This window comes from Penicillium alfredii (assembly GCF_028826965.1).
Source record: "Penicillium alfredii strain IBT 34128 chromosome Unknown utg000007l_segment0_segment0, whole genome shotgun sequence".
Taxonomy (NCBI): domain Eukaryota; kingdom Fungi; phylum Ascomycota; class Eurotiomycetes; order Eurotiales; family Aspergillaceae; genus Penicillium; species Penicillium alfredii.
The window spans coordinates 1091602-1116699 of NW_026622704.1; the positions used below are offsets into that span (position 1 = coordinate 1091602).

Consider the following 25098-nt stretch of genomic DNA (forward strand, 5'->3'; position numbering starts at 1 on the left):
GATGTCCTGGGACCGATGCCTTTGGAGTGGTGGATGCGATGGGAAGGACGAAGCCAATTCTTCTCTGACGATGGGCAATCAACCGAGTTCCATCGGAGAAACAAATGGCAGCCACTTGATGAGATGTTCGAGGATTGTGTACAGCAACATCAACGGAAAGGAACTGTGATTGGGGAAGATGAAAAGGGGGCTTTTCTGCATTTGATACGTCGCATGCTGGTATTCCGTCCAGAAGAGCGATTAACTGCTGACGAGGTGCTTCGGTCGGACTGGATGGTCCAGTGGGCGTTTCCTGACTCTAACCGGAGCTTCAAGGGTTCTCTTTGATGATATCAACGTGAATATCAAGTGGTTACTGGCTATCGAGCCAAGTTTCGAGGGTTCCCTCCCGTGGTTTGAATGGAAAGTAACCAGCAAAAAACCGGGCTTCCATTTTAGAGTCTGGCTTCGTGAGTCACGGACTCATTATTACATCAGTTCATGATAACCTCTGATAGAAAATTCTCTCCAGTTGTATTCCATACTATTCCTACTGTTCTCTTCCTCTTAACATCATCACTATGGGACGCAAGAACCTCATTGCTACTACTACAGGGGCCAACCCAGCGCCAACATGCTTCCTCTGCGAGATGGAAGTTCCACGCACCAGTAGGAATGGAATTGCAGGGTCCCATCACACTGCTCCGCTGCTCAAAAGCAAATGGAGAAGCTATTGGAGATCTCGTCTCAAGCATGTGATGGTGCCGTCCATCGAGGTAGAAGAGGCATACTTTGACAATTTCCCCCGGATATGGTCATGCCTCTGTCGAGCTAGTAGGTTCCAGGTATAATATCTCGAACTATTCCTCAAATCTAACTCCCCGGTACAGTTGTTAAGGAGTCGGATACCAAATACCGTCTAACAGGTATTAATATGATACAAGAGGAAGCATGCGACCCCTATTTCTTTCCCAAAGATCCAGCAAGTGCGAGAATTGGTGGGAGACCAAATGCCCGATACGATACTGAAAACTTCACTCGATTATTTGCGGCAAAGATGGGAAGACAACCGCCCCAGTATAAGGGAGAGCTGCTTGGGTATATCGTTCATGCTCATTGCTGGGTGCTCTTTGCTCGAGTCCTGGGAGCAATCCCGACTCAAACCCAACTCCCGAAGATCATCCAAGCTGCTCGCAATCACTGGCGCATTCACAAACTACGCCCCTTGGAGGATTACAATGCTCGTTGGGTCCAGCCAACACAGGCCCTGTCAGAGTTCGACCATGACTGCGATATTTACCAGAATCCACTCATCATACCAGCACTCCAAGAAGTATTCACCCACACCAGCACCGCTCAATTTCCATACCCACCCCCGTGTTCGAGCACGCTTTCGATAGAAGTAGCTGTCCTGATCTCTGAGTGGGTCTGCCCGGCTGTCTACACTGTGGTTGACGTTCAAAATATGCGCAATATGCTACTGGTGTTTCAGTGGCAGTTGCCGGATTGGTTCTGGCGAAGGCGGCTCAAAGAAGAGATGTTCTTCGAGTTGGATGCTTTCAGGAAGTCGCACTCATCAGTGGATTGGCAGACATTACGCCTTGATTTGATGGGTCTTGTCGCAGATCGAACTTGGTATACTACCAAAGGTTTGGCAAATCGTGAACGCATGCTCGGAAATATAGTTGCTATCCAGAAGGCCTCTGGAATGATCTAACAGAGCACAACTTTTGCTTCTTATTGCGGAGCGTAGCGGAGCACTCTAAACAACCATACCGGGTCACCTGACCTTTCTCTCTCTTAACTAGAGGTAGGCTCAGTATATGTCATGTGACTTTGCCCGACTTCTGGCGCTCTGATTGGTGGAACCCTTGCACTATGATTGGCTGGCAAAAATAGGTGTCAGGTGATATATAAGCCCTATACCCTAGAAATACCAGTTTGAGATTAGTTAAAAATCTAAGGGTTGTTCACGTGATTAATTATGTGATAAGAAACGTGACTATTGGTGATGGCCGGCAAATTTTAGGGTTTGATTAAACTGTTTTGCCGTCACGGTATATGCCGTCATTTTTATCGGCACACGCATCGTCTACATAGATATTTATTGCAGTGGGGGATTCAGCAAAGTGGGTGTAAGGGGGTGTTATCACAAACCTGTCCTTGCAATCTCCACCGTCTCTGACCGCTGGCGGGATCGACTTTACTACTTCTGTATGCTATTGGTAGATGGACTTGTGTAGAATTCTTGGTGGGGAGTGTCTTCCGAGTGCAGTATATCGGGTAACCGAGCAGACAAGATTTAGTTCGCCTAATTAACCACCGAGCTCTCGAGAAAGCTGCAGAAGAAATGTACACTGCAAGAAGCTGCGCGGTGCCAAGTTCTACGCAGTATCAACACTCAATTAATTACCTTGCCAAAGACCTTGGTCTACTTTGATGCACAAGGATGCAACTCAATCCCATGAGCAACCGTTGCGGGGTATTTTTGTGAGATTTGGAGATACTATGGCAATGCCCTAGCAACACTCATAGAAGAGGGGATAAGATAGATATTGGAGAGACAAGAGACAAGAAGAGGCAGGAGATAACATAGACGGCGAGTTTCAGGACAGGGAATTTAGGAGAGCACAGAGGACAGGAAAGAAATGTGTTTTTGTGTTTCGGGGTTAGGGTTTTTTTTTTTTTTGGTTTTCCAGGATAAGAGAGTAAGATCAAGGGGAGGACACGAGAGGCAAATACAAGGAGAGAAATCGGGAGCATGGCAACAGATGACAAGGAGAGGGAGCGAGATAGAGAGACAGGGCTGTGAGCGAGGTTCAAGGAGAATTAAAAAAAAAGAGACTCGAGGTAGGGACTGCGAGATGGACGGACTCGGATAAAAAGAAAAGTCGGCGATAGGAATCGGATATCGGGAAGGAATTCGAGCGGGATTGATATGCTGGATGTCTCGAGCAGAACCAGGAATTGAATAGACCGAGGTCATGTTGACAGGCTGCGATTCGGTTAAAAAGAAGAAAAAGTAGTCATCTCTTGGTATCTTACACCATGTAGCATCCATCGCAGCGAACCCTTGCCCTTTTGATAGGAGAAACGCAGGTGAGGGTCAAAACAACAAAGTCGAAAAACACAAAAGGAAAGAAAAAGCGCTAGCACATGACCGTCGCTGGTCGTGACCGACAGTCTCTGAAAAAGTCGTTAAGGTCGAAGAACAAAGGAAAATCGCTCGAGCAGACCTATCCGGACTCATCCCAGGTGTATTTTTTTTTTTTTTACTCCTGGGGCAGCTGGCTGCGGCGAGTCTTCTCGGCTTCGAGGTTCTCGTAGAGCAGGTACAGGGCCTTCTCGTTGGACTGGGCGCTTCCCATGATGGTGAACATGCGCTCTCCGGTGTCGTCGTGGGGAGCTTTGGCGATTGAGATGCGAGCACCAGAGCTTCGGCGGATCTCGGTGATCTTGCTTCCGGCCCGGCCGATGATGCACCCAACCATGTCGGCAGGAATGCTGATGTTCTGGGTCTGAATCTCCTCGCCGTCTTCCGTCACCAGGGGGTATCCACGAGCGCCCGCATCCGAGTTGGATCGTCGGTTGTAGCCACCATCACTGAAATCGGCGCCATTGCCGGTGCGGTTGTACTGGCGGCTGTTGTAACCATTGCCACCAACCGGGCTGGTGCTGCTGTTGTTGATCGGCTGCGAACCGAGGGTTGCGCGGACAGCTGGGTTGTAGAGCACGGTGCCAGTGCCCCGCTGCCAATCATCGATCAGGCACTTGCCAATTTCCCAGACAGCCTTCTCGATCCCCTCGGGAGTGCCTTGCACCTCGACAATACGCTCCGTGGATTGAGGAAGCATCTCCTTCTGCGCAACCATGCGCACGCCGGAGGCGTCCTGGATGTGCTTGATCTTCAGACCCTGTCGCCCGATGATGGTACCCATCTGGTTATGGGAGATCAGGAGTCGAACAGCTAAACAAGTTAGCAAAAGCCCAAGAACTGCCACACAAGAAATGAGAGGGAAAGAGTAGGAGACACTGCCCGAAAGAAAGTGAGTACTTACGGTGGGTCCCATTGTTGGAGACAATACCACCCATGCCCATTTGCGGAGCACCTTCCAGCAGGCCTTTGGCCACAATCGCGTAGGCGCTGGCAGTGCCTTGCAAAGGCCCGGTGACGGTCAAAACCCGGTCATGGACTCCGGGAACAACCTTGCTCACACCAGCCTTGACGCCAGTCTCATCGCGCAAGTCAGCGACATTCTTACCAGCCTTGCCGATAATGATGCCCGCCTCCTTGGACGAGACGATGGCACGCAGAGTCAGCATAGACTGCGCATACTCCTCCTCGGTCTTGGGGGGCTCCAGCTCGCCCTGGTCAGCCAGGTTGTCGTAAGCGTCGGGCATGGTTTCGTCCACAACGGTGTTCTGGTGAAGGTCTGTGTCCATAGTCTTGATGGTAAATGAGGAATAAAAGGACTTGAGATGGGAATCGAGTTGAGGAAGCGACTGAGGGTGGTTGGGAAAGTCACACGGTCGCGGGAATGTGGAGGGAAACTTTGCTCAATAATGCCAGGATTAGTTTCTGCGACAAAAATGGAATCAAAGACCGCATGTTGCGATCAGGCATCATTCATGGTCGAAGGCAGAGAAAAACGTAGAGGGGCGGACGTACCGAAGAGGATGGATGAGGAAAGTGGAGAAATCGAGGTTCAAGGTGGGAGGGGGTGTGAAAGTACGGAGAGGTGGGGGTGAAGGGGGAGGAGAAAAAGAAAGAGAAAGAGAAAGAGAGGAAGAGAGGAAGAGAGGAAGAGAGGAAGAAAAAGGGACGAGGTGAAGAGGATGGAGGCAGAAAGGGAGAGAGAAAGAGGATGAGGGTTTGATGAGAAGCGAAGACGGAAAGAGTTGAAGTTGGAATTCGGCGGGGACGCCAGTTGACTATCCACCTCAGGGGTCTATGTCCTTTTATTGATCCGCCACAAACACCACCTTCTGCACTTTCATCTCATTAAACAGCTCATATCCCTCCACGGCCTGCGATAGCGGCATGATCTTGTCGGCCATGAATCTACGAGAGTTAGCTACAGCATTACTGATTTTCTCTTTTTTTCTAATGCCACTTACCCAAGCTTGTGTTGGTTCTTCTGGAGAACCTCGAGTGCCTTGGGTGCCACTGATCGCACAGGACACCGGCCCATTTGGAGGGTGAGGTTTTTGCCATATGCCTCATTGCCATCCCAAGGAATCTGCAAAGAAAAACCCTTGGTCAGTGATTTTGCAACTTTTCCTCGAAAAGAAGTCCTAATTACCTCTCCGTTGTGGACTCCCACGCTGCTGATGGTCCCCCACGGCCGCAACAGATCAAACCCAGTACGCAGCGCCGGACTTAGTCCCACTACCTCAATGACGGCGTCGGCTCCCCGACCCTCAGTCAGCTCTTTCACGCGCTTATCCAGGCCCGGGCGGTCGAGCTTGAAATTCCAGGGCTCAGCCCCAAGCGACTTGGCCAACTCTAACCGCGAAGGGACCGAGTCGACAGCCAAGAGATGCTTGGGCTTGAACTCCAGAGCATTGGTAAGTGCGCAGAGCCCAACAGGCCCACAGCCGATCAACACAACTGTCTGCTCAGCGATCTGCTCTGGGGTAGAGTTCTTGAATGCATTGCTGGCAGCAAAGTATCCCGTCGGGAAGATGTCGGCCATCAGAATCAGGTACTTATCCTCGACGCCCTCGGGAGCCTTCATAATAGAGCCTTCTGCGTTGGGGATGCGGACCTGCGAAACGAATGTGAGGTCCATATTGCGCCAGGTCATAGAGAGACATTATGCGAAGCTCACATATTCGGCTTGCCCGCCGTCCAGCTTCTCGCATCCAAACAGGGTGTTCTTCTCACAGCGCGAGGAAAACCCTTCCTTGCAGTAAAAGCAGCCGCCACTTTCAAGGTCGTCAGCAATGGCTCCAGTCCCTGGATTGACTTGAGAGCGGTCGAGTACATACCATGATGTGGTGAAGGCACTGACAACTCGATCGCCTGTCTGGATAGTCGTGACAGCACTGCCCAACTCAACCACCTCGCCGACAAACTCATGGCCCATGATACAGGGCCCGCTCTTCTCCAGGCCGCGGTACATATGAAGCTCGCTAGCCAAGAACAAATACATCGAGATTAGAGTAGACTTTCCAACATAAGGTATAAAAATCATTTATAACCCCCCTAGGTAGACAACTTTGGAACTCACCTGCCACAAAGCGCCGTATACCTAACCCGAATGACAATATCTTCCGGATTCTGCACTTTCGGGATAGGCTTTTGTTCAACGGCCACCTTATAAGGCTCGTGGAATACCACGGCCTGCATCATGCCGGAATTCGCAGGAGAAGCCATTTTTTTAAAGAGCCCGTCGAGTCCTATCGGAAGAATAAAAAGAAAAGAAAAGAAAAGAAAGTTGACAGCGAATTTAAAGAAAAACCAACTGGTTCCACGCCGCAATGCAGATTCCATGGCAGAAGTCCGTGGCCCACTCGGCTTTCTGTGCGGGCTTGATCTGGTGGGGCTGATAATCTCCGTTCCTCCACGCGAGCATAGACTTGGTATAGTTGATGATGGCGGTGTATTTAAGGAGAGATGGAGAGAGATGAAAGTCTACGAGAGATCTATTTGCACAGAATGGGGTGGTTTCTATACACCCACTGCCCTCAGATGGAGACCCAGCTACATCTACATCTACATCTACCCCCAAATCCCCGAGATCGAACTGTCATATTGCGATTGCTAAAATGCATGACCCCCAGATCCCCCATTGCGCCTTGAGCCCTGTCCGGCATATGGCTCGTTCCGTCAAGTCCCAGGTAATAAATCATATGCTCCTTGCAACGCCCGTTCGTAACCACCAGAGCTGAAAAAGTGATGAGAGTGAAAGAAGAAGAAAGGGTAAAGAGACCCGCAGGAATAAGTCTGGGGAAAAAAAAGAAGCAAAAACGCAAGACGAATGCCCTCCAAAAGGTCTTCCCAGATATCCCTTTCTGACGAGGATTCGGAAATGTCCGGCAAGCGTGTGGACGTCGGAAGCAATCGCATTCAACACACGACGCAAAGCAGCTCCTCCTCGAGGATAAACTTGCCCTCCTTGTATTTCTCGCTGCTCTCGTAGGCCTTGTCGTACTTCCACCCTACCGTTTCCTTGCACTGCCGGCAGGCGATATCGCGCACGATGTGGCGGCCGGTCGTCATGCTACGTTCCACGGCATCGGACTGGGTGATATTGACGACGTTGTTGAACAAGTATGCTTTGCCGTGCTGACCTCGGAAGTTCTGGCGTCCAAAGGGAGGCAGGTAAGCAACAGAACGGATATACGGTCGGAAGGCACAGTCACTTGGATGGGGAGTGGGGGAAATGCTCACCCGGCTAATAATGTCGTTGTAATCGGCCAAATGGGTTTTGCACTGCTTGCATCCAAAGATCTTGTTGGAGGTCAGGTAGACATTGTATGAGAGGCCCATGGTGACTGGAGTGATGGGTTTGCCAGTAGAACCCTCGGCACAGAGAGATCAACAGCTAGTGGGTGGGATGTCCCTGGGATGTGAGTGCAAGGCAGCAATATGGTGGATTTTCTTGAAATAGGAGCAAGCAAGGTATGAGCGACGACAAAGAGTTCCCCAATAAACCGTGTCCTGCCGGCGAGTTGCTTCGATATGGGGTTGCCCCGCCCTGGACGTGATTCTCTCAGGGGGAGGGAAAGGAAACCCAGTCCAACTGCACTTTCTGGCTGTGTATGTGACCGAGAATCACACTATAAGGCTTTAACTTGTTGCTGAGGACCAGAGAGTTCGAAGGCAGGCAGAGCGATGGGGGAGCTTTCGGTGATGGCTGACGGTTCACTGACGATAAGCGGGTTGCGATAAGCGGGTCGGGTGGAACGGTGGAACACAGCTCGGGATTCACGGAACGAGAATCGAACAACCTGCGCTCTGGTCGGGGCGAGAAATAAAAAGAGAGAATCTGAGAAAGAGTCGAAGAGAGTCACGTCGGGAAGGCATCAGAGAATGTGATTTAAACCGGAGTCCCCGCATGATCAGCTTCCCCCGATTTCAGGCCCAAATTTTTGTTAGGCGTTACAAGTACAAACAAATACGCTGACCTTTGCTTCGCTCAGGTGGCTTTAAAAGATATAGTAGAGAATAGAAATTAGATTCAAAAGGCGAATTAACCGAATTCTATCCTGTTTAAGAGGCTTTAATCTTTAGTGAATATACAGATAGCTATCTTACTAGGATTACTATAATTTCGTTCATCTTTTTTCTAAGCCTCTTTTTAGTCTATTTTTCATAAGTCTCTCTTTTCTATACTTTCTCCACTTTATCTGATCTTTTTCTTTTTCTTTCTTTTCAAACAAAGATTTACGACTGTAGGTGTATAGAAGGTCGGGGGGTGGTGTTGAAAATTGATTATGTCATATTTTTGGTGTGCCAGTAGCGAAAAAAAGGGTGTGTCCCTATCAACACCTATCGCCAATCACCAGCGGTATAGCTACTTCGGGAAGGCGGTAGTGGGAAGGGATATATCCAAACCCTTGTGCTGTGAGATTGTTTGATAAAGAGCGTCTATATGAGACCTCATAATGAAATCTATATTATGAAATGGCTATATGCAGGATAGGTTTTTCAATTAAATACAAGTTCACCAAGTGATAGTCAATCTAGAAGGCAGCAAGAAATACTGAAGCCTAAAGGAGACAGAGAGACAGGGTCAAATCAAAACGGGGGGGTTTTTTTTGTACATGAGAATCAACTCCCGGGAAACATGCCTCCATCATTGAATAGATACATAGGGTAAGAAGATGGGGAAAAAAAAGACAAGACAAGAAGAAAAAGAAAAAAGAGGAAGATGACAAGACCTCGGATAATGCCGACGCCAAGAATGCTTGCTTTCTTTTGGGGCAACATTGAATGCACAGAAGAGATTCGTTCAAATGCATGACGGATGCATGGAGCACAGTAATGAGTCAATCACACTCCAGAGGAACCCCGCTGATGACCAGTCAAATATACACAGGCAAAGGCTTGGAGAAATAAACAGGAGAAAAAAAAAAAAACGCCATGATGAACCATGAGGGTCGTGGATCAGATGCAAGCGTGAAGATGATCAAAAATGGACGTTAGTCAATGCTATCATCGAGGTTGACAGTGTCATCGGGTGTGGCTGGGGCACGGGGTCGTAGCCCGAATCTACGTGCTCCCAGACTGTTAGTTCGGAGTCGTGGTTGTTGGATGTGTGTGTAGCTGGCAGCCATCTTGCCCGAGGGGGCAGAGATTCGGGTCTGTGTGGGCTCTGGTTGGGGGGACCGAGGGCTATCCTCTGGTCCAGAGCTTTGGGCGGCTGGAGAGAAATTGGGGGAGAGTCCATAGCGACGAGAACCCGCCTGGATGTTGGAGCGGGAGGTGGCCGGTGTGTAAGTTGCAGGCGCCATGTAGCTTCGGCGGAATGGGATTGAGGAGGACAGAGCGGTGGGAGTACGAGGCTGCGGCTGCGGCTGCACAGATGATTGCGATACTTGATATTGCGGAGAACAAGGTGAGATGCCCAGGCCCTGATCTTGCTGTACACCCGAAATGGAGCGAGAAGCCGAGTGTCTGTGGGAGAACCGCGGTTGCAGAGATACCCCTGGTGTCGGATCTGGTGTGCTGACTTCTGTTATGGCTCGGGAGAGCGAACGACGGTGCGGGGTCCCAGTTTCGGGGGGTTCATCGTCCACTGGTATCCTACGACTGCGGATGGAGGTCGAGATGCGCTGCAGGCGACTGCTTGGCGCAGGAATGCTGGGGCTCTGGGGGGTTTTGGGTTCGGTACTGCTCGAGCTGGGGTTGGCTAGGGACGCTCTGCGCGCTTCAAGACGACTCGGAATTCGATTGGTGCTCTGGCGCCGCTCAACTCCTTCGGGTTCATGGCTGGCACCTCGCTGGTAGGATGGGGTAGGTGCCAACGAATCGTTCTCGGTGCCATTCGGTTGTGCCGTGCCTGCGTCACGACTCCCGCTTGTTTTCCTTTTCAGTTGCTCATCCGTCAAAGCCAGACAAAGTTCGGTCAAGCTGCGACACACACTGTCGGCCTTGCGGCGGGCATGTCGTTCCGAGCTGTACCCGCCATTCACAACAGAGACGGTGCCTGACGGAGCAGTGTTGGCGCCCAACATGGTCGAAAGGGCCAGGGCGTCTGTGATCGTCACCTCTAGGGCGGCGAACACGTCACTGCTCAAGACGCTCTTTGCCTTGGCCAATGCAGACTGCAACAGCGGATGTACTTGGTTTTGGACGGTGGGATTTTCGGCATCTGCAGACGGAGTGCTGACTTTCCGGTGGTGCTTGGGGGAGGAGGATAAAGTGGTCATGGTGGTGGTTGCCGTCCGTGGTCGTTCATTCGTGCCAGAAATCGCCGCTTGAGAGGACGGGGGTAGTTTCCCGGTAAGCTCCAGCTTGCGAATCCGCGACTTCAAGTCCTCAAGTTCGTCCCAGACAGTCGATGGTGCAGTCGTGGACAATGTAGATTCTGTTCCGTCAGCCCGAGCTTTTTCAGTGTCAACCCGAGCCCGCTCGGTCACTTCAGAAGAAGGCTGTCGGCTACTTCGAACGGTGGACAAGGCGGAATGGCGGTGTAATCGGGGATCATGCAGGGAGGACCGTCGTTCCCCGTTGATCGAAGGAGAGCGCGGAGAGGTGTCGGGGCTGGTGCGACTGAACCGGCTTCGGGGCATGCCAATCGTGGATCGTGCGCCAGACCCCAGGCTCGAATAGCGGAAGCGACCTGGGTCATCTAGCGGGTGGGCCGAAGCTGGGGAGTAGGGGGTTGTAGGAGAGCTATTCTGAGCAAGCAAGGGGCTGTCGGCATGGGTTGGGCGTTGATCGGGGGAAGGGGTCTGCTGGTCGGCCATGCGAGTGGTTGGCGACCGCAGGCCCTGGCTGGAATATCCGAGCCGAGACTATATTGTTTCTTCATCAGACCTCATCCTTGCCATCTTGTGGGCGTGGTGCCATGGTTGAATGGGCCGGGAGCAACTTACTCGGCGGAAATCTGACCGGCCGACCGAGTCGTGACGGCCAGAATCGGTCCTGGCGATGTTCAGGAAAACATCCTCATTCTTGGACCGGGGCTCCATGTGGGAGGTTCTGGATTCCCCGACTCGAAGTCCGTTCAGGGCGCGGCCATCCAGGGTTCTAGTTTCAGAATATGCCACACTCGTCGGCATGTTCACATCAGGGTGCGCTGTCTGATTTGATCGCTTCGAGGCATTGGGACCTGGGGTGGTGGGCGAGGGTATGTCGATCAGAGCAGAGTTGCGCGAGGTTTAAGTCGGAGGCTGGGGGAGGAAGCTTGGGACGGATCGCAGTAATAAGGAGCGCTTGGGGGGGTTAGTGTCAGTTTCACGAGTGGGGCTTGATTGAAACTACGAAGAGAGAAGCGGATCCTCTTTTTTTCTTTTCATTTTTCTTCTCTTTTTTCTTTTCTTTTCTTTTATGTTTATTTTCTTTTATTTCCGTTTTCCTTCTTTTCTGCGCAGGTAAATCACGCTGATGTGATGGTCGGGTCACCGCTGATTTAGCTGTGTCTGGGGAAGCCTTGATGCATCGTGGATCACCCGCAAGAAAAAGAAAAAAGAAAAAGCAAATGAGCTGTCACTGCACGAGGAAGATGGTGATCTATCAAGAAATCCTTGGGCCTCTATGCATATCCATGGATACAGTATAAGGTGGGGAATTCAAGTGCCAACTATGTCTCTGCATCTTGCCGTTTCTGTTCTATATCTTCCTTGACTTGATAGTCTCGATATCCTCGCATTTATCCTTTGAACTATGCCAGTACATTCAAGCATCCAAACTGAAATACTGGTGTGTCTGATCAAATATCCAGGATCTCTCTGGTGGCATCAGGGCCAGATCAAATCTGATCCAAATTCCACAGTCTACAAGGCAGAGTGAATAGCGTGGTATATAGGGTTGGAAGAGGTATGCACACACACACACACACATATTATCCCTATATCCAATTTTTGCCTGGATCGACTCCAAAACAGCAGCCTTGGTCTTGTATGAAGTAGTAGAATATGATAATGAAAATCAGATATTAATTAGCCAATTTACGGTAAGAAAATCGAGCGCTGGAGTAGTAGTATATGCCACTATAGAGCTCTGCTAGGCCAGCGCGACGACAAGACTTTTTTTCCATCAGTAATCGGAGTTGATTTAAGTCTTGGTTGCGGACAGACAGTTCTTCAGACCACTTGGAAACCAGCAAATACAATCAAGTGTTTTTAAGCCACCAAAGTGAACCATGGCTCCAGCTGCCGTGGTCTCGGGTGCAGACCATGAATTGGGAAATGGTGATGTTGGAAAATGAGAATAGTCGGCAGAGAAGCCTGTGACTCTGTAAAAACACAGATAGGATGGATTTATATCTTCATGTGCAATGTCCCGGTCGGACGAGGAAGTTAACGATATATACGATATACCCCGAGGTGTCTAATATATGATTTAAGTAAATGCCTCCGCAGATCCAAATATTTAAAGTATATAAGGATTCAATCATTGTAGAATCGACTCATTGATATAAGATTATAAGATATAGATCCATAGATATCTAGGCAGGCGTATGTAGGGGAAGGCCGAGTGACCGATCCATGGATCGTTCGAGATCGGCTCGAAACACCGGAACCACGTCAGCTAGTAGCCATTAGTGTATTGATATTTATATACTAAGGATGTGAAACACTCATGAGGGCACTCGATCGTACTATACTCCGATATTACAGAATACTAAAGTATGTATACATAGTAACAGTAAAAGACAAGCTGTCACAAAGGCTCAGGCATCCACGTGGAATGATCATCGGTGGGACAAGTGGCGACACTATCGAACACCAAAAAGTAGACTCCGAGGTGGCGGGTTCTGTAGACATAAAGCAATAGATTTAGATGTGATATGATATGAAATATGAAATAAATAAAGAAAGATTCAATCATCATAATAAACAAACATCAGTTCCTTACAGTTCGCAATACGTCAAGACCCAGGGTACCGATTCTGCTAGTGTCGACTAGCGTGTTTCAGACTCGCCCTGATCCCTCGGAGTTTCAGCGAAGGCGAATCCTGTTCGTTTCATACACTGTCCGTGAAGTGATAGAAGAAGAAGAGGAAGAGGAAGAGGAAGAAGGACAACAACAACAACAGGAATAATAATAATATAATATTATCATTATATCTTATGTATATATCTATATAATCCAACTACATAAGATGGACATCAATTTGGAATTTCCTCCCCGACTCGCATCTCCACATTGTCCCGTCCCCCTTGTCACGTTCGACGTGCCGTCTTCCAGTATTCCGTACAGCTGCATGGTGGATCTCGGGTGTGACAGCATTCCCAGCCTCCTTTTCCTGTATTATTTTGTCTTTTTATTGTGGGACGGTGGACCCGGCTGTGTAGGAGCGTTCGGATTATTCCCAGATCCTTAGATCTGGGAGGATATCTTGGGTTGAGTGGACTAGATAGTATATTATGTATGTATCTATCCAATAATAAATCAAGTCCATGAAATCCATGAAATCTACGAAATCCATGAATGTGCTGAGAGAGACAGTACACCTCTCATTTCCCAGCGTTTGACGCCGATGCATTCCAGTCCCCTCCCCGGGGACGGCTAAAATTAGAGCTGCCCCGGGCATGATTGGTGTCTGATCCCTCCCTAAGCCCCGGTGGACCCACCCCCGTCACAGTTCTCTCTCCCCTCTTCGTAACAACCAGATTACAGTGTGGGTCTGAAATCCGATCTCTCTCTCCCTCTCTCTTTCTCTCTTTCTCTGATACAAACCAACTCTCTAAATAAAACCATAGGGTCCATGCGATACGGGGTTTTTTTCCCCCTGCCGTTTTCCACTTCGTTTTGTTGTTTCTTGCTCCTTTGTCCTTCTGACCTTCTCTCTCTCTCTCTCTTTTCCTTCTCTCCATCCTTCCCATTCTTCCTCTCGGCTCTACACGCCTGTCCAATCCTCCTCGCCCTTGGGGGCTTTGGTTTCTTTGTTTCTGTCACTCCTTCACTCTCTCGAACCTTTTGTTAATCGCCAAATCCAACTCATACGTGACCGGGAAATATCGATCTTCCCTTGATTTGGTACGTGGAAAGACAACCAGTGCATGCAGATATTATCGATTCCCGCCCTTGCAGCCCCAGCGCCTCAACCCTAGATGTTCAAGACAATCCTGAATTAGGACTAACGGGCCTCAAGAGCATTTGCGCTGGTAGCAAGTTGCATTTCTTCCATTCGAATGCCCCTCTAGCCCGAGCGCAGGCGGGCCACTCTCATACAATTCGGGTGTTTTGACCCTCAAACCATGCCTGTGCAAACCTCTCCTCCGTCCTTCCCGGACTCGTTCCCCTCGTTTATGTCCGTCTTTGGGGAACTTCCCCCACGATACAAAGAAGACGAAACCATCCATCCTCTCCAAGTCCCGACCCATGTTCCTGTCAATACCTACCGACACCTCCTTCCTTCCCCACACCGCGAGAGTGTCTCGTCCATGACCACGGCCTCAACCGAATCCTCACCGACCACGACTGTTTCGCCCTTTGATTCACCCTCGGGAGGTGATATCTCTCCGAGCTCCTCGCCGGAATCTCCCTCGGCGATGTCGGTGTCGTATCCGAAATTCTCGGGAGAGCCTTCTCCCCGGTCTATCGCGCCGAATCCTTCGAGCAACCATCGTCCCGACTCTCCGGGTCGACGGGCGCGTAATTTGAAGAACCTGTCATTGCGCATGCCCCCACCTTCTCAGTCTCGGCCACCGATCGCGACCGCTTCAGTTGTCGAGACCACCTCCAAACACCACCTGTCTGCCCCGACTTCTCCTATTCAAATCCCGCCAAAGAGCACCCGGCGACGTCCCGCCAACCTCACTATCCAGACTCCCTCCTTTAATAAGCAATTTGATCAAGTGCCTCCCACCCCGTCCCTGCGCCATGCGGAATCGTCGCCCTCCTTGGCGTCGATCTCCTCGCCTTCCTTTGCCCCGAAAGGTGGCATGCAACTCCCGCGGCCCACGACTCATCATGGAGCCCGCCGGTTCTGGAACGATGACTCCCCCGCCACGTCGATGCCGGAAGAAAGGACATGTCGCGTGCTCCATAAACTGCAGGAAGAAGATGACCACATCGACTCGCGAGAGTCGACTCGCAAAAACGACCGTGGCTACCCGGATGGCCCCATCCGCATTTATGATTCGGGCGTGTATCTGTACCTCGAACCCACGGCCGAGGAAGCGTCCAAGTTTGACGTGGTAATCAATGTCGCCAAGGAGGTGGCCAATCCTTTCGCCAAGGAAGAGCGCAACGACACGGTTATGAGCACCTGGCGCAATCACGCCAAACGGTTCTCCAACGGGGATCCCCAGACCGCCATGTCTGAAGCGTCGTTTAAATCCGCCTTTGAGTTTCAGCCCGACTCGGATACTCCTACCCCGCCAACACCCAACTCGGCCCCGGAATATCTACACGTGAGCTGGGACCACAACTCGGAGATTTTGGAAGACCTGTTCCCGCTCTGCGAACTGATCGACGATCGGATTGCCAGCGGCAAAAAAGTTTTGATTCATTGTCAGCTCGGGGCCAGTCGCTCGGCCTCGCTCGTGATTGCATACGGCCTCTATAAGAACCAACACCTGGATTTCAATTCCATGTACGAGATGGTCAAGGAACGCAGTCAATGGGTTGGTCCAAACATGTCCCTGATTTACCAGCTCACCGACTTCCGCGGCCGCCTGATGCGGGGGTCCAAGTCGAAGCCCGCGCCGCGCGAGTGGTTTGTGTCTGGTGGTCGCCGAAGCTCTGAACCCCAGGTGCCTCGTTTAGAGCCACCGCGCCGGCTCGCACAAGCGCCGTCTATGGGCTGTTTGCGATCGAGCACGAAATCACACTCGCCCAAGCGGAGTTTGTCTCCGCATCCACTGCCTTTCCGCCAGAAATTCCAATCCGTGGAGCCTGCATCGGGGCGGCCACGAGGATTACCGCGCAGCGTCAGCAGCTGCGATCCGCTCGTCCAGACGCATGTATTTGTGCGCGACGCACCAGAAACTGGCAGCTCGCTATTTTCGCCGCGAACCACCGAGTTTTTGGCACCGCCTCCCCCGCGAGGTCTGGATCGAGCCCCTGATATTTTTTCAGTGGCCGATCCGCGCTCGCCTCCCACGGGGAGCGAGGGATTGATCATGAGAAATATTGATGAATTCTTGTAATTCTGTTATCCTGGTTGTGCCTCGCTTTACACCAGGTTTGAAACGATTCCCATGATTTGCATCTTTCTTTCTTTTCTCATTTTGGTTTCCTTTCGGGTCATCATGGTTGATGACCTCCAAAGCGGGCTTTGCTGTCGCTCATCACCTTTTCTTTTTTCTTTTTATCATAGTCATTGGCTTCCCATACTTGTGGTTCCTTTTGTCTGGCATCCCAACATCCGCTCCCTGGGTGCACCTGTAATATTATGGAGGAGTCGTGCATGGGCCTCGCTTTCGCTTGATGGCCCGTTTTCTTGTGTTTTGAGCCTGTTTACAAAAGTGGTCCTGGTCTTTCTTGACCGGGTATCTTGGGAGGAAGAGATGATAAATACCCCTGTGCGCAATGAGGAAATATTCCATCCATGGATGCTTTTTCTGTAAAAAGGTAGCATAGTAGAGAGTAGGGGATTACAGTAGGATCGATCTGGCATCCTTGTTAAGGTTGTCCATCGATATCTCCCGATAAGATCATCCCACTTCATTTTTTTCCCCCATGGCGCATCCAAGCTACCTCTCGCCCAGCGAGCTGGGATCGAAGGACTAGTAAGAAGAAAGAGAAAAAAAAAAGCACTCAAGCACAGCTAACCGTCTATCTTTGAATCTAAATAGCTGGGAGAGTTATTACTCCCGCACAAGAGCCCACCTCACCCACAGTCCCAACTCCGCCTACACCAGCCATGCCAACGACAATACCAATACCAATGACAGTGATGCAGAAGAAGAAAACACATCCATAAACGAAGAAGACGACCCCGGCACCTCGTGGTTCGCAGAACACAATGCCCCCGAAAAGGTAGCCCGGTTCCTGAGGCGCCGCTCGTTCCCGCTCTCGCCGCGCAACGGCGCCGCGCCGCGCATCCTGGACCTGGGCACGGGAAATGGCAGCATGCTGGCGCTTCTCAGGAAGAGGGGCGGGTTCTGGGGTCCCATGGTCGGGGTGGATTACTCGGCGCAGAGTGTGGAGTTGGCCAGGGAGTTGCAGCTCGGGGAGGGGCATGCGGCTTATCGGACTGATTCGGAGGATGAAGAATCTGAATCTGAATCCGATGATGGAGATGAACCAGTGGCTGGGAATGGCAACAGAGAAGAAAAAGGCAATCAAGGGAACGAGGATGCTACTCCCATCCAATTCGAGGAATGGGATATCCTCAACTCGGACGCACCGCTCTCTGAATCCGGCTTGGAAACTGTCGTCCCCGCTGACAAGAATCCTCTGTCGTGGTTCCCCTATGCCCACGGTGGCTTCGATATCGTGCTGGACAAGGGCACCTTCGATGCCGTGTCGCTGGCGGACGATGCGCAGACGTCTAGGGTCTGTGAGCGGTATCCGGACATTGCGCGCCGGCTGGTGCGCCGGGGAGGGTTTGTGGTGGTGACCAGCTGCAATTGGACGGAGGAGGAGCTCGTGCGCTGGTTTACCGGGACTGCTGCTGGCGGTGATCATGATAGACTGGTTGTCTGGGGACGGGTTGAGTATCCGCGCTTTCAGTTTGGGGGGCAGGAGGGACAGGGGGTTTGTAGTGTGTGTTTTCAGAGGGTTTCTTCTTCTTAGATGAGATGCATGAGTATATACCATTCATATGGGTATTTTCTGATCTAGATACAAACCAAAGTCTACGCTTGGTCTATGCTTGGAATAGCCAAATGCAGCTGCTATGGCTTGCGCTTCAACACTGCAATGACACACCACCGTCGCCGGTTCTCTGGTCCCTCGTCCTCGCGGACAGACACCCACTCCCGGCGAATCTCCTGTCCACTCTCCATCCGCTCGACCAGATCCCGCTCATAGATGCGCTCAATCTCGAACCCGTTCTCGACCACCGTCTCAAAGAACCCGGCCACGATGGCGCGGCCCGTGTGGAAGCCTGCAACGACCAGCACCTTGCCGCCGGGTGCCAGGAACCATTGCAATGTCTGTGCTAGATTGGCGTGTTGCTCGCGCATCCAGAAGCAGTCGGCTGCGATGATCCGCGTGAATGTGCCCCGCTTGCTTTGCGAGAAGCTGTCGTCTAGTACCCCCCATTCGTGGGGCTGGATGGAGACTGTTGAGGTTGTGGAGCGGGTGCGCAGATTGTGGTTTATGTTGAAGGCGATGGTGTTTGGGAGGGCGGGCGAGGAGGGGTGGTCGGTTGCGGCGACGGCTTTGGCATTTGATAAAGCGCAGATGAGCGAGGGGAGGGCGGTGCCTGCATCGAGAATTGGTGTTATGTCAGTCGATGGACGAACCGAAAGAAGAAATTGGAGGATAAATTGTGGCATCACTCACCAGCACCGAGCTCCAACACACTCTCATCCCGAACACCCCAGATCTCGCGCGCTTCTTGCTGCGTGGGAGTCCCGTCGTCGGGCGAGTCTGCGATCTCCACGCCCTCGGCCACGACCATGGCCGCACTCCACAGAAAATGGCCGAACAGCTTGCGAGCATTTTCTACCTCGTTCACGCCATCTTCCTGTCTCATGCCCGCGGCAATCTCCTCGGTGCGCTTCTCGCTCTGGCTGGGGTAGGACGGCACCTCGATTTCGAGGTCCCCATAGCGCGGCGACGAGTACAGCAGGTGCTGGCCCGGATCACCATGGAAGGGCGGTGCATCGTCCGGAAAGAGATGAGGGAGGAAGGCTGTGAAGAGGTCTTCGGGATCTTCTTCCGGAGCTTGGCCTTGGTCTTGCAGGTCTGGTGGTGGTGCTGCGGGGGTGGTTGGACCACGGCGAGGCAGTGGTCGTAGCCGGGAATGGAGCATTTACGGCGTTTTTGGAGAAAAGGAAAAAGAATTAAAGAATTAAAAAAAAGAAGCGCGTGTCTCTACAGGAGGACCACTGGCTAATATTCTTCAATACTATACCTATCGGTTCTCTGTTGGGTACGTGATGGGAACATTTTCTTGTTTGCATTGTTTGGTCGTGTGCCCCGCCGATCCCTCAGGTGGGTGCCTTCCTCAGGCGTACCTGCCTCCTTCGGTATCCCCGAGGCTGATTGGGAGGCATTGGGTACATCATGGAGGTATAGAATATATAAAATGGGGGGATAATGGAAGATAAGTATATATACTCTTATTATTATTATTGAGTGTTTATTTTTTTTCTATTTTTTTTTTTAGGATGAGAGATTTTTGGAGGCAGGGATGCGTGTTGAGAATGCAGAATGTCACCAGGGGCATTGCGCTCAATGATCCCAGGCCTAGCGTCACGCGGCGTCACCTCTCCTGCATCTCACTAGCGCCAGAGGAGATCTGATCGGCGGGAGCTGAGAGAGCTGAAGAGAATCCCTCGGGTTGACCTAATTTATATTTTGATCTATATGAGTTCAAAGAATAAGATCTAGAATATCCGAGTTTCTACCTCTCTATTTCTACAAATCTATCTATATTTCTTTCACTTTCTTTCACTATGTCGATATACATTGTAAGATCATCAAGTTCCCGGGTTGCGCCTTGACGTCACCCGACCCACCTCTCTTTGACTAGACCGCGGTCGATGCCGTTATCTCCCCTGTTGGGCGGAAACGTGATCCAGGACACCTGAGGTTCTCAATAAATGCCCTAGTTCTTGGGCATCCCAGATATGATGTTCTTCACTTCTATAGTATATATGGACTCTCTCCTGAAGGAACCCAGGGATCCAGGCACCCAGGGAGACACCCCCCTAGGTGCTACCAAGTGTATATAGGCAACTCCTTTCATTCTAGACAAAGATTCCCGCCCGGGCAAGCGAGAGGACCCACGGAATCACATCACCCAAGGACTAGGACACACACACACACACACACACACACAGTCCTGGGCAATGGGTCAATTAATTCAAGAATGAAAAGACAGAGATAGATATACTCTGTTAGAATATAAGTAGAATCAATTCATAAGCACAATTCCACCCTGATTCGGTGTTACCGATCGCCCCCCCACATCTCGCCAAAGGGAAAAGCCCCCCCCGCAAAGATTCCATGAGCGATTTTGGTCAACTCCTCATTTTCCCCTTCCACAACTTTTTTTTTTTCCTTCTTCACCTTCTCTCGCTCTCGTTTCCTTCCTAACTTCTCTCCTATTTCTCCAATCTATTCTCAATCCTCTTTTGGCCACTTGCCTCTTTCTGCCGGAATTCAACCCGACTTCGCGTCATTTCGACTTCTTTTGCCCTGACAGAGGGCACTACTCTGCCGGGAGAGTCAATCCCGATTGCCAGCAACTCTCATTCTCTCGTGTCACCATGGCCTCCTTCAAGGTAAGTAGCCAGTCATTCTGGTTACCTCGCCTCCCATGCTGATGATCTGGCCTCTTTTTCACAGGAACTTTCCCTCTCGCGTCCTTTGAACAACGCCCCCAGCCAGCGACAGCATTCCCACTCCATCTCCCTGGGTGCCGTCAATGCCAACCATCGCGTCACCCGCCGCAAGAGTGTCACTACTGCGGCTTCCAATGCCGCCGCTGCTGTTGCTGCTTCCATGAAGGATGGCGAATCCGCCTCCCTCCCCATGGCCACCCATCGCCGCACCCTGGGGGGTCGCAAGGGTGCGGAATCCAGCTCGGTCGGAACCCCCTCCGCTCTCGGATCGTACCTGTCTCGGAGCATGAACAGCCCCAGTCAGGAACCCCCGGTCGCTCGCAAGACCTCCCCCGGCGACCCGGAACAAGTGACCGACAGCAAGTCCGTCAAAGGCCGGAACCGCCGAGCCAGCGAGGGCGCTCACCTGAACAAGTCCGAGGGCAAGCGCTCCATGGCCCAGATCCGCTGCGACCGTTGCGGGAAAGGGTACAAGCATGGCAGCTGCTTGTCCAAGCATATGTGTGTATCCCCCGTGTCGCCCGACCGTCTTCTTGCTCGATCGGGAGAGCATGCACCATGTCGGCTCTGTCCAGGTCGCCCTCGTGGTCATCCAACTCCCTCCCCGCCCTTTTTCTTTTCGACTTCCCCCAATTATGCACCCCCCTTTGATTTTTCTTTCTTTACCCAACAGCGTTGACATATTCTTTTTTGTGGTATCTTAGGTGGGAACACAACCCGGCATGGGCGATTACCTCGAAACTACTCATCTCCAAACACCAACAGGTTCAACTGTTGGAGGCCGCCAGCGTGTTGGTCAACATGAATCAGGACGACCCTGAAGAGGCCGCTGAGGCCGAGTCGGAACGGTCTTCCGCGTCGCCTGGCGCTTCGTCGGAAGTCCGGGAAGGGTTGAGCTCGGCGGAGACGACACCGCCGCCTGAGGACGATGACTTTGAGATGTCCGGAGTGCCGGCCAATTGGGCCAAGCGCCCCAGTGTCAGCAACCCCTTGGCCTTCTCCCGCTCCTACCAGTCGATTCCCTCGAGCTCGTACACGGGCAGCGCACCGCTGCACTCGCCGGCCTTCTCGCACTTCCGCCAGTCGAGCGTTGACACTCGTCCTTCGACCGCCGACACGAGATTGCACGAGGATGATGAGGCGGACTTGGCTGCCGCCATTGGTCTCTGCAACTTTGGTACCCCTCGCACGGGGCCCGTGTCCATGACTTCCGACGTGCCTCCCGTGCCGCCGCTGCCCGCTCGCTACCTCGATGCCAGTAGCCACCCGGCTAACCAATCCGGTCCCGCGGGCGAGCAAGCCCGCCGCGATTCCAGCGCCAATATCTTCCTCTCGGCTCCGCTCAACCCGTCGCTGTCCTACAAGGTGTCGGATGAGCGCCGGGCCCGCCCCGGCAGCGCTGCATCTCGGGAATCCCGTCATCGCCGCAACGCCGACGTGGACTTTGGCAGCCGCCCCGCACCTACGGACGACGATGATGACGGCGTTTTTGGCCGCATGGAAGAGTAATAATGTGCCTGCTCAAGAACCTAAACACCAACCCCTCCCCCTTCTTTCTCTCTTATAACGATGACATGTATCCGCTTTAGCGAACTTTTTGAACATCTTTCTGTCGCCAGCATCCAGAACTCCGGTTCTATTCGCCCTGGCTGTCTTTCTAAGATTCTCGGGACTTTTCATCTCCCATGTATCATGTCTCCTTGGCTCTTTTTCTTTTCTTCTTCTCTTTTGTCTTTGCTGTTTCTTTTGCCCTGGAAATCATCATAAATGCCTATCCTGCTCGGCCGGCGCATATTATATCCACCCTTCGCACATTTTGCCTCGCTGGCTCGGCGGTTCCGGCCTTTTGATGGACCATACACACACCAAACACTACAAACTCATGTCAATCCTCATCTCGTCCGCCCTCCCTTGTTTTTCTTGCCCGTCTCTCCCTTCCTCTCCTTTCGTCTCCTTTTCTCTCCCTACCTTACACTCCCCCTTCCTCCCTCTCTGATATCTCTCTCTCCTTTCCTCTGTACTTGAATGCCCCGCGGCGTGCACAATGAATATACCATGAAACCCAATTTGTTTTCTTTTAGCTGGTAGGCTGCATGTGAGATACTTGAGGTCTTTGGGTCGGTAGGTTCTGGAATTGTTTTTGTTTAATATTGTCATTTTCATTGTTTACCTAGGTAATGTGTCCAGACTGCATGTTCCCTCCACTCGGAAATGATATCCATTCAATCACCATGTCTCTTTCTTTCTCTTTTGAGATTATCCCTTCTTGCATATTCGAGTCCTGGAATTCCTCGAAGGTTTCTTCCAGTCTGCTTTCTATCTTTGCAGCTCGCTCCCTGCTATATCTACATACCTGTCTCACTTCATCTCTCGTTGCACATACAATTGATATGATATTCATGAAACATGAATGAGAGTTCTTCGTGGGCATTTCTCTACTTAACAGCCCTCTTATCATTTCTTAAGATAGTTTCCCAATAAAGACCTGCCTTTTTGTGTTGCTGCTAGTATTTCCCATGTCATTCCCGTCCTATTCCATCTGTCACGGTCTATACCTGCTACTCCAGCTACTGCCACCCGAAATCATAGTCACCAAAAGAAAAGAGTTTCGAGTCTGCACTCTGGAATATGTCATACCTGGGATCCTTTTTGTAGAAAAATCAACAAGAACATGGAATGAATGGGCAGTGACTCGGTTAATTCTAGATTGTGAAATGCAAGAATAGCTGGTACGCCGCAATTACATGAAGAGTCTATGGGTAATTTAAGTAGCCGAGAGAAAACAGCTGGGATTGATATGGTGGAGAAATCGCCGCGTGGATTTGTGAGAAAGGAAGCGCAGGAGAACTTTCTGTGGCATGAAACAAAGACAAAAAAAAAAAGGGGGAAACAAATTCGATATTCCCAGACCAATTAAACTCCATCTTGCCTCATGCTCATCATCATCAACATTAGCATTAACATCATAAAAAAATCAACACATCAACATCATGAAATCCCTGATCATCTTCCCGTAATCATCTTCCCTGATCATCTTCCCCATCAAAATCCATCACCAGACACCTTTTTGAGTCCACTGGAGCCGGTTCTTTCCTGGCATTGTTGTGTTTGTGGTTTTCAAGTTGAAATTGCACTTAAAATTGCAACTGTCCTTGAGGTTGTTGTTGCGGAGGCCATGAAAGTCGGCATGAAAGTCGTCGCAAGCTTTTTTTTTTTTGCAGGTGGAATTGCAAATTTTTGCTTTTGTTTTTCCATGAGTAGTTCTTGCAGTGGTCATGAAAATTGGCCTTGTGGTTGCCATTGCCATTGTAGTTGTCATGGATGTTTTCATGAGAGGTGTCATGAGGTTATCATTGCAATCATTATCGCAGTGGTCATCGATCGCAGTTGGCATTGGAAGTGCCTTTGCAGTAATTATTGCAATCTCGGAATTGTTTTGCGAGTGGCCATCGTAGTGGTCATGAAAGCCGGTCATGAAAGCTGGCCTTGAAGTTGCCATTGAAAGTTGAAAATTGTCATTGCAGTCCTTGTTGCTGTTGTCTTTGCGGATGGCATGAAATTGGGTTGTAAGTGGTCATTGCAGTAGTCATGACCTCAAAAGTTGTCCTTGCAATTGCTATTGTTCGTCTTGAAAGTTGTCATTGCAATCGTAATTACAGTAGCCATTGGAGCTGGCATTGAAGTTGGCATTGGAGTTGTTTTTGCAAGTGGTCACTCAAGTTGTCATTGCAGACCAGTTGTCATTTAAATTGTCATTGCAGTCGTAATTGCGATTGTCGCTGTAGTTGTTATGGTGGTTGGCAAGACAAGGATGTCCAAGTCACGGGTTCCCCCCAAACCCTAAGCTCCAGTTAACCAGCACATCCTCCAAAGCATCTCAGCAACCCAATGACTACTGAAACCACATACCTGATTCAATTTTGGATAGAGCCACCATGAAGCTTGACCCAGATGGTAACGGGTCAGGGCGTTGCTTGCATGTTCGACCCGAGGAATGATTGTCGACTCGACCGGCGCACATGTTGACTCGTCGCGGGCAACACAAAGAGCGAATAATAAACCATCAAACTCGGACATCGTTGACTCAAAGCATAATAATCATCCGAGGCAAGGACTGTGAATTCGACATGCAAGAGCAAAAACAGAAAAACAAGGGAGTCCCCCCTGACTCCAAAGAAAGAAAAAGAAAAAAGAAACAAAGCGCATAAAACAAGCGCAAACAGAAACAGTCGCAGTGATAAAAGCAAAAATACCTCCTTTTTTGTGGGGTTTTGTGTTTTCAACTTTTTTTTTTTTCGGGGGGTGACAAACGGAAGAACGAACGGCAAGGCGAATCGACAAATCGACGAAGAACGAAGACAAACAGACAAACAGACGAAGGTCGAAAAGCGAACGGGTGAGACGGCGGACGGACACAACAACGAAAGCCCAACAGCCAGAGGTTCTAGCCAATTACCACAACTGTCAGTCTTTTGATCATCGAACCTCTCTCAATAGGGGAAGACTTACTCCCTACTCTGCCGTAGCCGG

General features: G+C 50.8%; 8 protein-coding genes across 8 annotated transcripts; 3 read left to right on the top strand and 5 right to left on the bottom strand.

Annotated features, from left to right (window-relative positions):
* Positions 1-3251: 3251 nt before the first annotated feature.
* Positions 3252-4422, bottom strand: NUU61_005085 (KH domain-containing protein; the record flags this gene model as incomplete). Its single annotated transcript, XM_056655667.1, has 2 exons — positions 3252-3946; positions 4038-4422. The coding sequence occupies 2 exons, from the start codon at positions 4420-4422 to the stop codon at positions 3252-3254; spliced, it is 1080 nt and encodes a 359-aa protein (XP_056511280.1).
* Positions 4423-4938: 516 nt separating this feature from the next.
* On the bottom strand, positions 4939-6358 carry NUU61_005086 (alcohol dehydrogenase family protein; the record flags this gene model as incomplete). Its single annotated transcript, XM_056655668.1, has 5 exons — positions 4939-5041; positions 5098-5219; positions 5283-5747; positions 5811-6114; positions 6213-6358. The coding sequence occupies 5 exons, from the start codon at positions 6356-6358 to the stop codon at positions 4939-4941; spliced, it is 1140 nt and encodes a 379-aa protein (XP_056511281.1).
* A 693-nt stretch (positions 6359-7051) lies between these two features.
* On the bottom strand, positions 7052-7474 carry NUU61_005087 (putative Yippee zinc-binding protein Moh1; the record flags this gene model as incomplete). The annotated part of the gene is made up of 1 exon (XM_056655669.1): positions 7052-7474. The coding sequence occupies one exon, from the start codon at positions 7472-7474 to the stop codon at positions 7052-7054; it is 423 nt and encodes a 140-aa protein (XP_056511282.1).
* A 1655-nt stretch (positions 7475-9129) lies between these two features.
* On the bottom strand, positions 9130-11214 carry NUU61_005088 (putative LPXTG-motif cell wall anchor domain protein; the record flags this gene model as incomplete). Its single annotated transcript, XM_056655670.1, has 2 exons — positions 9130-10947; positions 11029-11214. The coding sequence occupies 2 exons, from the start codon at positions 11212-11214 to the stop codon at positions 9130-9132; spliced, it is 2004 nt and encodes a 667-aa protein (XP_056511283.1).
* A 3144-nt stretch (positions 11215-14358) lies between these two features.
* Positions 14359-16254, top strand: dspD (putative protein-tyrosine phosphatase; the record flags this gene model as incomplete). The annotated part of the gene is made up of 1 exon (XM_056655671.1): positions 14359-16254. One exon carries the CDS (start codon positions 14359-14361, stop codon positions 16252-16254), a length of 1896 nt encoding a protein of 631 aa, XP_056511284.1.
* A 532-nt stretch (positions 16255-16786) lies between these two features.
* NUU61_005090 (putative S-adenosylmethionine-dependent methyltransferase) lies at positions 16787-17845 on the top strand (the record flags this gene model as incomplete). Its single annotated transcript, XM_056655672.1, has 2 exons — positions 16787-16836; positions 16903-17845. 2 exons carry the CDS (start codon positions 16787-16789, stop codon positions 17843-17845), a joined length of 993 nt encoding a protein of 330 aa, XP_056511285.1.
* Positions 17846-17946: 101 nt separating this feature from the next.
* Positions 17947-19031, bottom strand: NUU61_005091 (putative nicotinamide N-methyltransferase; the record flags this gene model as incomplete). The annotated part of the gene is made up of 2 exons (XM_056655673.1): positions 17947-18479; positions 18560-19031. 2 exons carry the CDS (start codon positions 19029-19031, stop codon positions 17947-17949), a joined length of 1005 nt encoding a protein of 334 aa, XP_056511286.1.
* Positions 19032-20493: 1462 nt separating this feature from the next.
* Positions 20494-22077, top strand: NUU61_005092 (putative C2H2 finger domain protein; the record flags this gene model as incomplete). The annotated part of the gene is made up of 3 exons (XM_056655674.1): positions 20494-20508; positions 20573-21069; positions 21273-22077. 3 exons carry the CDS (start codon positions 20494-20496, stop codon positions 22075-22077), a joined length of 1317 nt encoding a protein of 438 aa, XP_056511287.1.
* Positions 22078-25098: the final 3021 nt, after the last annotated feature.